The sequence below is a fragment of the Eretmochelys imbricata genome, chromosome 1, assembly GCF_965152235.1.
Source record: "Eretmochelys imbricata isolate rEreImb1 chromosome 1, rEreImb1.hap1, whole genome shotgun sequence".
Taxonomy (NCBI): Eukaryota; Metazoa; Chordata; order Testudines; family Cheloniidae; genus Eretmochelys; species Eretmochelys imbricata.
In genome coordinates this window covers 100,780,352-100,798,378 of record NC_135572.1, presented here as the reverse complement: position 1 = coordinate 100,798,378, position 18,027 = coordinate 100,780,352, and the positions used below count along the sequence as shown (strand labels likewise).

General features: G+C 37.0%; 2 protein-coding genes across 2 annotated transcripts in view; one reads left to right on the top strand and one right to left on the bottom strand.

Annotated features, from left to right (window-relative positions):
- UBAC2 (UBA domain containing 2) overlaps window positions 1–18,027 on the bottom strand; it is a 164,423-nt gene that overhangs the window by 109,757 nt on the left and 36,639 nt on the right. The window contains exons 3-4 of the mRNA XM_077812978.1: window positions 16,264–16,383; window positions 15,524–15,630 (exon numbers count right to left, since the gene is read on the bottom strand). Of these exons, the coding sequence (XP_077669104.1) occupies window positions 15,524–15,630; window positions 16,264–16,383 (227 nt within the window). The remainder of the gene's footprint in view (window positions 1–15,523; window positions 15,631–16,263; window positions 16,384–18,027) is intronic.
- On the top strand, window positions 8,914–14,251 carry GPR18 (G protein-coupled receptor 18). The gene is made up of 2 exons (XM_077807047.1): window positions 8,914–8,990; window positions 12,769–14,251. The coding sequence occupies exon 2, from the start codon at window positions 12,795–12,797 to the stop codon at window positions 13,785–13,787; it is 993 nt and encodes a 330-aa protein (XP_077663173.1). The 5' UTR covers window positions 8,914–8,990; window positions 12,769–12,794; the 3' UTR covers window positions 13,788–14,251.

The window sequence follows — 18,027 nt, the reverse complement described above, 5'->3', positions numbered from 1 at the left end:
AGATGGGGTGGTCTTAAGATGTTGTAACCTTGCTCTTTCCATGATGCAGTAATCATCTTAATGCATTGCAGGATGCCCCATGTAGATGCAAAGATTGGATTTTTCCTTAAGGATGTGGGTAGCCTCTTAAGATACATAAAAACAGAGAGGGAACCAAATGGCATAGCTAATCTTTTTCAATCTCAAACCAGGCCTGTGCGTATACAGAGTTACTGGGAGGGAGTGAGGGGGAACCACCTTACAATAGGACACATTTGGAATGCTACACAATATAGACAAATCTGGCAACCTCATATCTCCAGTTCCCCTGGATTTTTTAAGGGTCTTGTGTGACAAGCAAACCTGTGTTTTATCCCATATAAATTTCATGATAAGCCTATTGATTTGAGCAAGGGAAAAAGACCTTGAAACATAAAAGGCTAATGGTTTAAGTCAATCTTGGACAGATACTCATTTTTGCTATTTTTATTCTCCCCAGAAAGGACAGAGAGAGGAGACACTACCTCTTTACATCCTTGGAAATTTATTTTAATGTATAGTCCATATTTATAGAAACACTTTTGGGAAGATTAGGACAAATTTTAACACTTAGATAAGTTATTTTCTTGCATATTTGAGATGGAAAATGCTGAAACTTTTGGATATATGCATTGCAAGAGATCTTTCCAAAAATATCAGCTACATTCAGTAATGATGGGATTGAGGAGGATGAATTCTTCAATGGTACAAAAATGTTGCCAGCATATAAATGGATTTTGTATTCTTTCCTGTTTACGGTCCCACTTTCAATGGCTGAGGGCTGGCATATGTACATTGTCAGTGGTTCAAGAGAGACATTAAAAAAGAGGGGCGAAAGCGGACAGCTCTGTCATGTCCCTTTTTCTAGATGAAATGTGGGAGAAATAATTCCATTAGTTGATAATGAAGTGTGGGGACAATCATATAATACATTGACTCAATTCAGGAATACTGGTCCTGATCTGATTGATTTATTTTTTTTTAAATCAGAAGCTCTCTTTGCATCTAGAGACGAGGCTATGGAGCAGCGGTTCTCAACCTATTTACCATTGCGGGCCACATATGCGGTCCGCAATGTGTTACGTGGGCCACAGATTGAGAACCATTGCACCAGACACACAGTGGTCCATCCAGTCCTGGGCTGCCAGCCTGCCCCTTCCCCTCAGGGACAGACCCGCACCACATGCCACACCGACCCCCTGCTCCCTGCCAGACCGGAGCAACCAATTTTGGGCCACAGCTGTGTGCTAAATGGAGCCACAGGTTGAGAACCACTGCTATGGAGGGAACATCTGATATCTGAGCTTGCTGGATCAAGTGAGCAAATTTTCTCATATTAACAACAGCCAATCTTCCTTTAATAAAACCAACCTGACGTGTGTATAAATGATGTGATGATGGTATTCAGTCGTGTCGCTAACATTTTTACAGTTATTTTGCAATCTGTTTTATATAGAGATATGGGGCGGCAACCACCTTTGTTATTCTTTAAAATGAAGGTAATTAAAGTAGTTATGTCACAAGACTTGGTTCCTTTTTGGAATGTTTAAGTGAAGACTTTTGAAAGAATAGAAGATAGCAGATTACAAAATGTTTTGTAGAAATCTGCCAGAAAGGCATCACTCTCAGGAGCTTTGCTAGAATTCGTATATTTATAGCCTGTTTGATCTCTTGTGTTGTGATAGCTTTATCCACAAACTACACTTGTTCTGAACATAGGGTATGAAAAGGTAGGTTTTCGATGAAATGATCGAATTGGTCGACTGCTTTATATAAAGCTTGATATAATTAATCAATTTAAACAATTCTATCTGTTGTTTCAAGGACAACACTCCCATCTTCTTGTAATAAGGAAGAAATATTGCTGGCAGATAGTTCCATCTTAAGTGTTCTGATAAGTAGTTTACCTGCTTTATCTCCCCATTCTTAATACCTTTGTTTGACCCTGTTGAGTCAAATTCAACCTGGCTGGATAAGTATTCATTATAGTTATATTTGGCATTGATTAGAGAATGTAGGAGATTTTCATTATTGGGCTCAGTCTTGTGCATTCTCTGCAACTCATCTAGTTCCTTGTCCAGAGAGTCTAAAGTAACATGAGTTCCTCTTTTCTTTTGGGAGGCATACTTTATGCACTCACCCCTTATGATAGCTATCAGAGCTTCCCAAAAGATGGTATCTGAGGTAAATAAGTGCTTATTTTCTTGTATAAAGTTAGAGATGACTGAATCAAGTGCAGAACAAAAACTTTGCATCTTTCAGTAGCAGAGTGCTCAGCTTCCACCGAGAACAGCGGTTCTCAGATTGTGGGGCAGGACCCCAAAGTGGGTCATGACCCCGTTTTAATGGGGTCGCCAGGGCTGTCATTAGACTTGCTGGAGCCTGAGGCCGAAGGCAAAGCCCAAGCCCCACTGCCCAGGGCCAAAGGCAAAGCCCAAGAGCTTCAGCCTTGGGTGGCGGGTCTCAAGTTACAGGCCCTCCGCCTGGGGCTGAAGCCCCTGGGCTTCAGCTTTGGCTCCCCCACCTGGGGCGGTGGGGCTCGGTGGTTGCCATTGCCCCTTCCCATCCCGCGTGCGCAGGGCAGAAGGGCGTGGGTGGGCTCAGGCTTCAGTCCTCCCTCCTAGGGTTGTCTAGTAATTTTTGTGGTCAGAAAGGGGTCGCAGCACACTGAAGTTTGAGAACCCCTGACCTAGAAGATTTTAATGATGTGTAACCAGCATCTATGGTAAGTATAACTGGAGCATGATCTGAAATTAATTTATTATCAATAGCTACTTCTAGGCATCTTGCAATCAGTTCTGAAGACACAAGAAAAAGTCAGTTCTGGAGTAAGAAGAACGTAATGTACAGTGATCCTCCTTGGGGTGTCCCTATCTCAACATATTTTTTTTAAAAAATTCATTCATTAATAAACGAGGGTTGGCCTATTGTGCTTTGAAAGCTGGGTCTCATGTAATTGGATCTGTCCGATGTCTATCTAGTGTAGCACTCCAGTCACCTCCCAGTATTACAGGAATGCCTTTTTAATTGGAAAGAATGTCTGCAATATCTTTAAAAAATTCAGAATTACCTCCACTTGGACTGTAAATGCTTCTTAGAATTAACATTTTTGAGTTGAAACAGCCTTCAAGAACGTATCTTCCTTTGTGATCACACCAAAACGGTATATATTGAAAGTCATATTTTTATGAGTTAAAATGGATGTGCCTCTGCTCTTAGAATTCAATGATGAATGATACTCAACACCTAACACATCATCTTGATTCTATCGGCATATATTTCTGCTACATGAGTTTCCTGAAATAAAGCTAGATGGCACCTTTTTTTTTTAAATCTGAGGTGTCTCAGGATTTTAATTCTTTTGAAAGGTTGATTAAATCCTATTACATTCCAGGAGCACACTCTAAGAAAATTCATGGCAAAGTTTTAAATGATATATTAAGACATAAAACCTAATTCTAAAGAGATGCATTTTCCCGTTAATATTGTAAAATTACATCTCTAGGGTACCATCTGTATTTATACATATTAGATACTGATTAGTTTTAAATGAACGTCAGGTATACAAAAAGACTTACGTTAAATATCATGTGTCTTCCAAAGTTTATTTGTAATAGAAAACAAAAAAATAGACTTAAAATATATTTGCATGTAGAGATGTTTAGACTATTATTAGATAATATAGGATGGGGGGAGTGGATGGAACTGAAGGCATCGGGGATCAGAATGTGCACACACTGGCTTGTTTTAAGTCAAATATTACCCTGTAAATATCACTGGGTATTCTAGAACATGGATAAGATATTCCTGCCTACAGAAATTTTTATGTATTCATAAAGACTCATCACATGTAAATTTACAATTGATTTGGTAAATCAAATATAAAATAGTGTAAAATCTAAATATGAAAAATACAATTAAAATTTCGTTAATAGTATGTCAAATACCATGTACATAATTGAATAACTAGTGCTATTTAAGGTTTAGGGTTATAGTCCATTTTATGTGTCAGGAGTATTGACTTTTCCAAGGGACTTGTGGTTACCATAATACAATCCATCAGAGACAGAACTAGCAAAGATATTTTGTCTAGCAATGCAAGTTGTGATGATTAGTGAAGATAATACTTCAGTCATTAGATGGTGCTATATACCCCAGAAAAATGTTAAACTGTAACTCAATGCATTGCAGAGCTATACAGTTGTTATTGCTCAATTCCAAAGGAGATCAACAGAAGAGTTCAGCCTAACCGATTATCTACTAGGAGCTGGAAGATTATATAAACAAATGTTACTGTATCTATAAGTAGGGTGACCAGATAGCAACTGTGAAAAAACGGGACAGGGAGTTGGGGGTAATAGGCACCTATATAAGAAAAAGTCCCCAAAACAGGACTGTCCCTATAAAAATGGGACATCTGGTCACCCTATCTATAAGGATACATAGGAAAACAAACTGATTTTTAAACTTGAGGCATGTTTTTTATGATAATAAAATCATTCCGTTATTTTTTGCCAATCCTGGTCTCAGTCTTTCCCTCTGCCAAGCTACAGATGCATTTTTACAAACTCTTGTGGAGCCTAATATTTCCATAGTGAGGGGGGATGGGTACTTGATGCTCTTTTCCAGCTCTCTCCACCCCCAAAGCAGAATGCAGAAACAGTAGAAACACGTACGGCAGACATTCTCAGAAATCTGCCAACAGCAGAACTCAAACTCACAGTTGGTGAGTATGGTTCAGGTTCAAAGGCAGCAGGATATTGCCCTTAGCTACTTAGTGACTCTGTCATGTGTATCTCTTGCTTGCCACAGATAAGCAGTCCTATAAAGCACCTATAAAGTATGGACAAATCACTCTCTGGTTCACTGTCCAAACTTGAGCCACCCTGGAGAGACAACTTTCATCCCAAATAACTTTTGAAATATTGCTTCCCCCAAAAGGGCAGCGGATGCTGGACAACAGCTGACTTGAACCCCAACTGTGTGATATCAGTTTGGGGTGGATCAGAGCAACAGTTTGAGCCCCAGCTGTATGCAAAAAAACTATAAGAACTGTAAAAGGTTGATGTCATGTGATTTTTATAAGGGGCACTATATCTTACGAAGCCCTTGCTCAAACCACCCCAAATTTAACCACTAACCCCACACCTATCCCAAGTCCTAATGAGGCACAGCAAATTTCAAGATGATCTGAGCATGCATGTGGGTTATAATTCATTTAGAAAAATCAACTGTTAAACAGTAAACTAATCTCAACTACAGTGGTGTTTACTTAAAACAGATTTCAGGTTAAGTTTTCAACAAGTAAAGGCTGTGGTTAGTGCCCAATGAAGGCACGTGAACTGACCCACAACAACAAGCTTGGTAATAGTTAACAGATTGGGATATTGGAGACAGGCGTTTCCTGCACAGTTGAAGAACTGGCCTGAATAAGAAGTTTGAGTCTCCGCTTTCTTTCTGAGGGACACATTAAGCCTAATGGTGGTAAACTGAGAGAGAAGGAAAACATGCAAGATATAGCTTGTTTCCTACTAGGCTGAAGCTGTAGATAACTGCTCTCTTCAGATGCAGAACTCTCTGTATCCCCTGTGAAGCTCACACAGCGCAACAAACAGGCCAGGTGACTAACCCATTATGAAACTACTCCCCTTTTACTATGCTAGGAATACAGCAGTATGACAGGGAGAGAAAGAAACTAACCATGAGTTGCTTCCTTCCAGTGAGAATGACCACATAAAGACGATCCCCAACAAAACCATATTCTTCCCTCACAGTAATTTCACAATCATGATGACAAGGGAAACAAGACTGAGTGGGGACCTGATAACAGTCTTCAAATATGTAAAGGGCTGTTATAAAGAAGACTGAGATCAATTGTTCTCCATGTCCACTGAAGGTAAAACAGAAAAGAATAGGATTAATCTGCAGCAAGGGATATTGAGGTTAAATATTAGGGAAAACTTTCTAACTCTAAGGATAGATAAGTACTGGAATAGGCTTCCAAGGGAGGTTGTGGAATCCCCATCATTGGATGTTTTTAAGAACAGGCTGAACAAACATCTGTCAGGGAAGGTTTAGGCATACCTAGTCCAGCCTCAAAGCAGAGGCCGGACTTGATGCCTTGAATTTCTATGATTCCATGAAACACACAATACTGGGCATTTATTTTAATAGGAGCTAGAAGTAGGGGTAGGCAGCCAAAATATGCGCTTCTTCTCTTCTTGTTGACAAGAAAGTGGACCAAAAGAAGGAACCAAAACCAAGTAATTCCCACAACAGAAGGAGAACCTCTGGGGGGTAAAACATAGCCACCAACCCTCTCACTCTCAGCACATCACCACATTTAGGGCATGTCTTCACTGCAGAGTTAACCTGGAAGATTGGCAACCTGATCTTAGTACCCACACTAGCCTAGCCCAGGACTGAACAGCCACACCACAAAGCCATACCAAAGTAATTGTGTCTTCACTGGTGCTGCACTCACCTAGGGCTCACTAGGGTTTCTGGGGGCATATCCCATGGTGCCTGGTGCTGCAGTACACTGAGCCACTCTGACTTTTTCCCAGAGAACTATGGGAGAATGAGTCTGTCCTTCTGAGTACATGCAGGGAATTAAGGGAAGGCACTGGAGAACTATCAACACTTGAGTTGTTTTGCCTGCATCCTCACTACAAAGTGGGCTGGTTACCAGCCCAAATGATAGCAGCATCTGGATTTCAGTTCCTATCCCAAGATGGGTCAGGAAGCCGAGTTGAAAACACCATTAAATTCAGGTTAGAGACTTGTGTGTGTCAACAGGAGCCAGGTTAGAGAAAACACCCAGACATAGCTAAGGTAGCCAACCTGAGCCAAGATGTCAGTCACTACCCTAGAACAAAGTCACCATCACAAGAGATGCCAATTAAAGTCCATCCCTTTAACCTTCTCTTGGCACTGTAGCATAGAGGAAGAAGATAACTTGAAACAAGATCTCTACACCCTTCACTGGTAGTCCAATGAGGCAACTACATGGCATCTTCAACTTCATCTCCTGCTCAACAGGAGAGAGAGCAAGGCCAGCCATTTTCCTCTAACATGAACAGCAACCTGAGGGAGCTCACTGCACAGCATCCCTCCCATCCCGAACTAAACACACAGCTGTTTTCCATCCAGAGCCAGAATTAATTCTGTACTTGTTTTGCATTTTCCATTTGTTTATATGGTATACTGTATGCTACTTCTCAAATAAGAAAGTATTCTTGTGGGGGGAAGGAGGAGCTCGGCACCCTGGATACTCTCTTCCATGAGTTCTGCATAGGATCCAGCGTGGCATAATGAATGCTGGAGACCAAGAAAAAGCATTTCAGGGAACTTTTACTCAGTCTGAAGATATCACACAGGTGATTCACTCCACTGTAAGTGAACTTCAGCGTTCTAACATTGTTGAACTACAACACCAACTGCCACCTTGCAACCCTTAAAACACACTAGTTTCTTAAGATGTTTAACATTTTATGATTAAGCAGTGTCTTAAAAGATACAATTTTACAAGCAATCACCACAAAATCATTTCTGAACAAAAGCTGCAGCATCCTGAGAAGCTGGGATGTATTAGGTGTCTGGGGGGGTTGACTGGCTAGAGTTTAATGCTTGTTTCATTTGGAATGACTTTGAAATTATCACATGCGTAGCTCAAGATTAGTTCCTCTAAACTAGTTCCATATGAAACAGTTAAAGATATCTCACTCTCTGACTATACAACCATGCACACTGACGTGAGTGATGTAAATACCTATCCACTAAATTCAGGCTGAGGCCAACAACCCATTTTCATAGAGAAGTGACAGGACTCTAGGTCTCTAATAGAATGCAGTGATACAAATTAGGACTTTGATTCCACTTCACTAAGGCCCAAATCCTGCAGGTCTGTCTTGATCCTTACTTCTGAGAAACTCCTACTGACATTATTGAGAGATTTGCTAGAATAAAGATTAAGAATTACAGAATTTTTCACTATATGATGAGTGTCACTGTAATACATACAATAATTGCCAAATATCTAAAAATATACAAAAAATTTCAAAACAGATTTTATCTGGCCCTGATAAAGCAGTATAATTAACATGGGACATACTAAAGGGCTCATAACATTAACTTTTTTATTTGATTAAAAAAAAAGATGTCATTTCTCTGGTCAAAGGAAATACTGAAAATACTGATGTTTCCCGTCATGTGCCTTTTATTAAAAAAATTGATCCCCAGGTGTAAGAACAGTTTATAGTGTTTTTCTGGCAAGCTCTCAGATGATGGATATTTAGTATTATTTTAGAAAGCTATAAAAATATTAAAGCACCATTACTTTGCCAACAAGAAAATATAGATATAGATACACAATGCATACAAGAGATTCAAGCTTTCTATTTCAAATGTAATGAGTTTCTTTCATTTTCAGGCTGACTACCAGTTCAAGGCAATGCAAGTACAATGGGGATTTCCACAAGAGATTATGGTCTGTGCAAAATATTTAAAACTCTATTTATCAGAAACTTCCTTTTAACCAAAACTTGGTTATTTCCCTCATGCAAATAATGTATTCAATAAACATCAATTATCCAAATATTTTTGATATTCCCAAAACACTTCAGCCAAAGGGAGTTAGTTGTATTACGTATGCTCTGCAAAGAAACTGATTTTAAAGACAGAAATATTATAAAAGCATACCTGCTGAAAAAATGTTAGAATTCTGTCAGCCGACAAACCTGGCAAGTTAAAGGACATGATCGGTCTACATACAAATTAACAAAAATGTTTAAAATACATATAAACCAATAAGAGAACCCAGAGCTGGCTTCATTACGTCATCATTTCCTGACTATGCAGGAGGGTTTCTATTTTAGTAAGTTTAAGTTGGACAGACAGAAGCAAGTCTAAACCTTCTACAGATCAGAGAGTACAAAACAAGCATCACTGAAGTAACTTTATAGTGCATAAAGGTAAGTAATGTTTGATCAATTATTTTCATGTTGAGCATAAAAGTAACTTAGATGTCAATACTTATTATTCAGATTGACTTCCTTCTTTAAAAATATGAATTGTTCTACAACTAATAAAAGGAAGCTTAATTCCACTCCTAATAAGGACTTTAAATAACAGCTGCATTATATGACTGTAAATTTAAGCAAACAGATTTTGTTTTTTAACAACACATGTAGTCACAGTATTTTAATAATTAATTGAACCCTTCCATAAGTAACAGGTAAAAATCAATGTTGATGCTAAGTAGTTTAGATAGTAAAATGATTTGCATATATTGAATGGGCAAACCTACTGGATCTTGCTGATTACCATAAATACACCCAAACTACAGAAGATTTATGCGGACATTTGATGGAGGCAGAGAGATGGTAACCAAAAAAAAAAAAAAATGTATGCGTCAAGAACCCCAAAAAACCGAGCAATCATTTCAAAAGCAGTTTAGCTCTTTATAGATATAGATTTTATATATATAAGTGTACTAGCTCTCAGTCAAAATCAGGAAAAACCAATTCTGCCTTTGTCCTGAAAGTCCCAAAAACAGCACTCAGGTGAGCTTATCATCTTGACTAGTTGTTCACACACCACCCACAATTTAAAATATATGTATATATATAAAATGAATGACAATACTTGTATGGATCAGCAACAGGAAAGTCTTTTCACAATACCTTAAAAACCTCCACTAATCATTAAATCATATCATTTGGAAATCAGTGACCTCCTTTAAGACCTTTTGATAAATCCACTTATTCAGTTTAAACAGCTAAATATTCCCATCACTAAATATAGTAATGGGGGCAAAATTCTCAGCTCAGATGCACACAATGAAGATCTACATATACTGCTCTCTCATTGGTATTAATGGATATCCATGCACGCAGCAAAGGCTTGATTTCAGTCATAGTTGCATTTATTTATACATCAAACCTTCCCGCCCCCATCCCCAATATACGTAGGTATTTCTTACCTGTGTAGCAGACTCCTGACTTCATGCCAGACTCCTGACACACATTTTAAACCAAATAAGGTTGGGAATTAGGTCTTCAACAACAATTAAAAAAACCCTCGTTGTTACAATATGTGCCCTCATTTACATGTCTCAGAAAGGCACATCTAATAAACTAACTAGACCCTACAAGTAAGCTACAGGCCACAAGCAACATGGAGTATGGATGAGCAGATTTATGCATATACTACTATTGTACACTGCAATCATTATATTTATAAAATTGGTGTAGGAGCTCAGAAGTATATCACAGGCACTTAATCACTAGAGAGAGAAATCTAAAACCCATAAAGAGAAAGAAGGAATGAAAAGTTTGAGGATACACACTGCCTAAAATAAAAACAAAAATGTAACTGTTGCTGGGAGTGTTTTCAGGAGTCAGTTCCCAAACATGTTGGTATATTTCTCATAATACTGATTCATATTTATACTTATATTTTATTAACAGAATTTTTGTTATTTTTTTTGGTAACTTCTTAGGAAAATAATATTTTTATGAAAACATTATCAAAATTGAATTGATTGATTGGTAGATAAGATTTCATCACTATGCTGCACATTAACAGAATCCCACTTTTGGGATGTGTCCCATCCTCCTTCTGATGTGCCTCAATATCTTTTAAAAATATTCCTTTTAATTTGACCCATCCTCTGGGCTGACCACTTCAGAGGCATTTCTGAAACTCCCTCCAAATCTCCTTCCTTGTCACCACAATACACTACATAATTTTTCCATTCCGAATGTAATAGTCCATTTTACTTTATTGCCGTTACACTAACATTTTCACTTTAATGACTAAATCATCCTCAAATAATCAGCAACATTTTGTATGAATGAGAAAATTTCATTGAGACCAAGAGTATAGGATTTATTCGTGTGTATAATGAAATAAACTACAGTTCCATTATAGAGAACAACAACAAAAAGTGAGAGATATAAAACCACACATTTCAAGGCAGGAGTTAACCCTAACTGATAGGGATTAGGAAGAAATTTCCCATATAGACAGGTCATGTCATTATTGTTCAATATAGGGGTAGTCTCCTCAAAAGCATCTGTAACTGGCCATTTTCAGCCAGAATATTGGACTAAACAAACCATGGGTCTAATCTGGAAGCTCTGTATTAGTAAGTAAAGTAGATGGCAGACATTACAGTGAAAAGATAAAGATTAAAAAAAAAAATACAGAGAGTAACAGTGAACTAAATTACTCTTTAAATGCTTTTGTCACTTACAAGCCTAAAATGTCCACTGACACCTCATGGAAATTGCATTCCTCTGCTGCTTGGGAAAACCATGAGCAGTATCAGTCAGGAACTGGGAACTATTCAATTTTTGGGGGTAAGGAGATCTCTCTCTCTCTCTCTCTCTCTCTCACACACACACAGAGGGTATTGGGGGAGGAATAAAGTAGCAGTGATCCCAGCCCACCCACCCACCCCCCAAGTGTCAGGAGGCTGGGACAAGGGTTGAGTAATAGAGAACCCTGCCATACACAAAGCAGCCAGGAGGCTGCAGGAACACTAGAACACATTCTTCTTTCCTTTCAGGAACTACGAAGCTGGGGGAGGGGTACAGTAGCACAGGCACACTGACAACCACCAAGAGGCTAAGGACGTCACACAGTAGACCACTGCACCAAAATAGGGTGGAGAAAGAAAGAAAGCTTCTTGTTCTCTTTCAGCAGCTGAGGTAGCAGCATGAAACTTCAGTTTTCAAACACTTATGACAAAGAGGCTGATACAAAAAATGCTGACCCTTTGCCCAGCAGCTTCCCACAAGGACACTGCCGTGAAATTTGCGTGGTTCATTCTCCATTGCGAATTTTTGTATTAAAATAAAAGTTATAAATGTAGTCTTCTCACTAGTATGTATCTGGCAAATTTTTTTCAAACCCTGGGTATGGATACTATACTTAGAATCTAAGTAGGTATTAAGCTACCTTTTTCTTTTTTTCCATGCCTTTCATATGTTCTATTGGGAACTATGCAGTTTGTAGCTAAAATTCACAACTGATATTTTTCCTTGTGTATAGGAACTACACCAAATTTCATGTTTATTTGTTCTTTTTATTACTCAATTTTAGTAATTAAATTTTAAAACAAATATACTTTTGAGGAGTATTTTCTTTAGAAAAGGCTACTTACAGAATTTAAGGACAAGTAGAAGAGTTCTGTTTAATTTGCAACTGTTTAAAACAGCAAACTTCAGATATTGTAAGCTCATTAGAGCAGGGACTGTCTTTTTCTTCTGTGTTTGTATAGCGCTTAGCACAGTGGGATCCTGGTCCCTGGCTGGGACTGCTAGATGCTACAGTAACACAAACAAACAAAAAGCGAAACATAACAACATTCAGCAATCCCTGACTTCAAATTTTCTCATTATATTTAGGAAATCCTTTTACAAGACACATTTTTAATTAGTTAATTTTTTTTTAAATCTATAATTATACTTTAATTTACTGTATTAAATAACACATCACTCCCTACAAGTTTGATACTATATGTAATCTCTTTGGGGCAGACATTATGTTGATAGAGTAAGCCTAGCATGTTTTGGGAGTTACAATAATGTATTTTTATTTCTTGACTGCAATTATTTTTAAATGAGTTTTAAAAAATAATTGTGGTCAAGAAATAAGAACAACCTGTTTTGCTTCTATACAAATTTCCAACTCTAATTTTGATTGTAATTTTAATTACTCATTATTTACTTCATTTGTTCTTAGGGATCATGTTTTAAGAGGAAAAAAATATGAATGAATACCATCAGAATCAAAACATTATGCCACGAAACTGGCACCCAGAAGAGTACAGGATTGCATCACTTGTCTTTTATAGTTTTATATTCATAATTGGATTGCTAGTGAACATCACTGCACTATGGGTCTTCAGCTGCACCACCAAGAAAAGAACAACTATAACAGTCTATATGATGAATGTCGCATTACTGGACTTAATTTTTATATTGTCCGTACCTTTTCGGATAACCTACTATGCAAAGAAAGCTTGGCCATTTGGAGATATATTCTGTCGGATTCTTGGTGCTTTCACTGTGTTTTATCCAAGCATTGCTCTGTGGCTGCTTGCTTTTATAAGTGTTGATAGATATATGGCCATTGTCCAGCCCAAACACGTCAAAGAACTTAGAAATACAAGGAAAGCTCTGCTAGCTTGCATTGGTATCTGGATAATGACCCTTGCATCAACTTCCCCTCTGCTATTTTTATATTCGGATCCAGATAAAGCCTCAAATTTTACTACCTGCATGAAGATGCTCGATATCATCCATCTAAAGGAAGTCAATATGTTAAATTTTTCTCGTTTGATTTTTTTTTTCTTGATTCCCCTGTTTATCATGATTGGATGCTATCTAATCATTATTTACCATTTTGTCCACGGCAGGACTTCCAAACTGAAACCCAAAGCTAAAGAAAGATCTATAAAAATTATAATTACTCTGATTGTGCAAGTGCTTGTCTGCTTTGTGCCCTTCCACATTTGTTTTGCCTTCCTGATGCTGCAAGACGAAGACCAGAGTTACAATCCGTGGGCAGCCTTTACCACCTTTCTCATGAATCTCAGTACGTGCTTAGATGTTATTCTGTACTACATTGTTTCTAAACAATTTCAAGCTAGAGTCATCAGTGTCATGCTTTATCGCAACTATCTTCGAAGTGTGCGCAGGAAGAGTTTTCGATCTGGGAGTTTAAGGTCACTAAGTAATATAAACAGTGAAATGATATAAAAAAATCAGAAGATGCTTATAATGCGGCCAAGTGACTTTCACTGAAGTCTGACATTTCAACTTAGTTGTATTCAAGAATGCTCTGGAGTTTGCAATATTGGAACACATTAGATCTGTGGTAGCATAATTGTGGGAAAAGTGGAATACCAATGAGTTAAAATATAAATGTTTCATCAATGTGTTTTACATTTTTCACAGTAAATCCAGGAGAACTAAGATATTTATGATCTACCATCTGGGGTAAGCAGGCAAATAAATATATTGTCCATGATGTACTGCCTCTCAATCAAATGTAAATATTTCCAGGTGTAAAAGGGTCAATGTCCATGCTAGTGTATATACAATTTAAATAAAGCACATGCAGCTCTGCAGAATTTTAGTGTGACCACTCGTTAACATATCTGCTTATACATGATGCATTAAGATTTTATATTTACATGCTAGATAGTATATAAAATCAAAGTATCTATTACATTCATAAGTTCAGCTTTTTCCAGGAGAACAGAAACATGAACTGAAGAGAAAGTTTCTTTAATTGATATTTACATTTGGTTTACATAAAATCTCTTTTATGTAGCAGTATTTTGACACCCTAAAACTAATCAAATTATGTAATCATAAATAAAAAGTACACTGAATAGTAGAAGAGATACATTATTCAAATTGTTAATTATTTCCTGTAAGTGTAATATACAACATCACTAATGTCTGGAATACCCTAAAGCTTAAACAGATAGTATATACTTTGTTCCCGAATAATGGATTTCATTTATACAGACGTATAATAGTGTACGTCCCACCTCTAATCTTTCCGAATACTGACACATTACAAGACCCTTATAATAGCTAACCTTAGAAAGTCTAACAAAAACCACATTTTTTTAGTGGGCTAACTACAGTATAACTTTCCACATGCTTATGAGAATGTCTAATGTTTTTTTCATCAGATATACTAAGGATCAGAAACCGAAAGCCCTTACATTTGACATTAGAAAACAGTGACTATAAAATCTTTTCTTAATACCAAAGAGCATGCAGCATATGGAAACCCATAACTATGTGAGGTTGACCACACTAAAGCGTGAACCTAAATGCAAATACTGAGTTAGCCATCTAGTTTTCTGTTCTTATTATACAAATCTCAAAAGCAGCTTATTTGAAACTGAGCTCCTAAAGAATCTTAAGCTTTAAACACTTCACTCTTCAAATATGAAATGCAATACACATATACATAATGTCCTATAAAACTCAAGAGTTTTGAAATGTGAACTAATGAAGTACCTTCCAGTATGAAATGCATACAGTTTTGCATATTTTAAAAAGTGAGTTACAGTAACATTAGTTTTGTGCTTTTAGCAGCATAGTTAACACTTAAAAGAGTGTGAAATAAAAACAAATATTCAAGAACACTGTACTGGGTAAAGCTTAAAAGATGCCAGCACTGCAAGGTAACTCCTTTTAGTTACTCCAAGACAGGGAAAAAGACAATGTTGTGGAACTGAAAGTCATCACGAAGTGGAAGTGTAATACTAAAAATATTTCAACTCTACTGCAGGTCATATTTGGAAAATAGTGTTATACAAATGAATATTAATGCCAAGAACATTTACGTTTTACAAAAAAGGACATACTGCATTTGAAGGGTTACATTAGTAGGTTGTTTTACTCAAATCTGTGCTAAGTAATCCCTTGAAATAGTATCTAAGACAAAGCCAAGCCCATTAAGAACTACTTACAATCCAGAAGGCAAACTGCTGATGGTGATGCCAAATGCATATTGCACAGCTTCTACAAGGAGAAGATCAAACAAAGCAGACAGCATCCAGGAGCCCAGTAAAAAGGACTGAAAAGGAAAAAACAGCACAGATAAGTCCCAAACATTAATTAATTAATTTAACTGGAGCTAGTTAATTCTATAAGATTAAACATATGGATGACATAAAGCTCTGAGGCAGAAGCTCTAATTTTTAAAGTTGAAAAAGTCTATTTTAATAGTTCAATTTAGCTAAGTTTATTTCCTTGAGCATTACAGGACAATTTTACAACATGGGTTTACCAGACCAGTCTCTCTCATCTTCAAGAAGTATAAAGAAGTGGATTGTTCAATAAAATTCACTTTCACGGACCACATAAAACTTGCTGTACCCTACCAACATTTTTTTCTTCGATTGAGCCATTAGTTATAACATGAAAAAAAGCTAAAAATGTTCTGTGGTTATTCAATTGTGATTTATGGGTAAAAATACCAATTAAAAATACATTAATTGATTAATGGAAATAAAATCTCAATTAAGAATAAACCTTAACATAATATTTAAAATCCAACATGCCAGTCAAAAAAATTTGTTAGCTTATATAATATGAAACAAAGTATCTCTCCACAAAGACAACAACAAGATAAATATCTGACAATAATGTGAGACCAGAGGATTTAGCAATCACTGTGGGTATTGAAAATGATAGAAGTGGCACTTACTGAAAATTTTCGGCTGCCATATCGTCTTTCAAATATCCTAAAGTTATAAATGAGCAAGCTATTGCAGAATGCATCTTTCAGATCAAGACATACTGTTCTCCCAAATACAAGTCTCCAAATCTAAAATATAAAAGCACCAAGATATTTAATTCTCTCCCATACTTCAGAGGATTTGTGTTTAGGTTTAACATAATACAAAAGAGGAGGAAACATTTAGTGACAACAGTCAGAGTAAATACAGTGGTCCGCATATTTCTTTAATCATTTTTCTAAAATGATTAGTAGATATTAGAAAGTTTGTTTAAAAAAATAAAACATTTTCAAGTAAGATTTTCTTTTTTAAACTATCTTACTATTCAAATCAAATCAACTCATCTTCAATAGTTCACATTTACAAATACTAATATACCATGCTTTCCCCAGATACTTGCATATAGCAGTGCTGATAACAGAAAAAGATGGTTCCTTTCAACAGGGAACTGCTACCATTAACTATTTTTCAGCAGCATAAAGAAAATCAAGTGATTTTAGGACTCCCTTTAGGATGAATTGCAAAGCAAAAGTTAAACAAAATACGGGTTTGCCCTTACTGTTCCTTTATAATGTAAAAAACTTTTTCTCTAATATTTTATTCTGCTTGATTCCTATAATTGAACTATCAGAAACATCAGGTCCTCATTTCCCTCTTTTTACGTAGGACCTTAATGAGATATTTGGAAGACCTGAACAGTGATATTACATGAAGCTGTAATCTGAGCTGCTGGGATGAAGCTCTCCCTCCCCACAACTGAATACACAGAGGCCATGTCTATACTTCAGGGACTATAGCAGCATATCTGTGGCATAGCATAGATGTAACCAACAGTGATGAAAGGGGGGTTTCCATTGCTGTAGAAACTTTACTTCCCCAAGTTCTTTCATCAACCCATTTGCATTTAAACTGAGGGTTATATTGGTATAGCTACGGCTATGTGGATTTTTCTCACCCCTGACTGCTATAGCTATGTCAACCTAAATTTTAAATGCAGACCAGGCTGAAAACGGCAATGACATAAGGAATCTATTCAGCTTCTCCTCCTGCCCAGAGTGGGATTAGGAGTAGCGGGGATAACTAAATCATAATCTCATGTGATACTACTGTTCAGGTCTCTCAAAGCTCTTTGGAAAACCTCCAGAAAAAAAAACAGGACAGTGACAACCTAGTATTTTTAACTTAAACAAGCAGAAAAGACTGGAACTAAACAAAAACAAACAAAAGTCCTTTAGAACAGTCTTTATGCAGCATGAAGAACCAGTCAAGGGCACATTTTGGGGAGCTTTTCAGTTGACCTTTTTTGGGTCTGAAGACCAACACATTTGGGAAAGATAGTAAGAGTCACTTGTTAGCTCTTTTCTGCTGAGCAATGGTATGCAGCCTCCAAAAATGAAGAGCACTTTACAGTAATGTTATTTAAATACAGAATATTGTATTGAAGATTAATATTGATACTAGAAGGCTCTTTAATTAAGCAGACAAAGGCATTACAAGATTCAATGCCTGGAAGCTGAAGGCAACCAACTTCAAACTGGAAATAAGTTGCAATTTTTTAACTGAGGGTAATTAGCCAATGGAGCAGACTACTCAAGCTTATGGCAAATTCTCCCTCATTTGGAGTCTTTACAATGAGATTTTGTGTCTTTCTAAAAATGAACTCAAGTAATTGGGCTAGATACACGAATCTCTGGGTGAAAATTTATGTCCTGCGTTATGCAGATCAGGCTAGA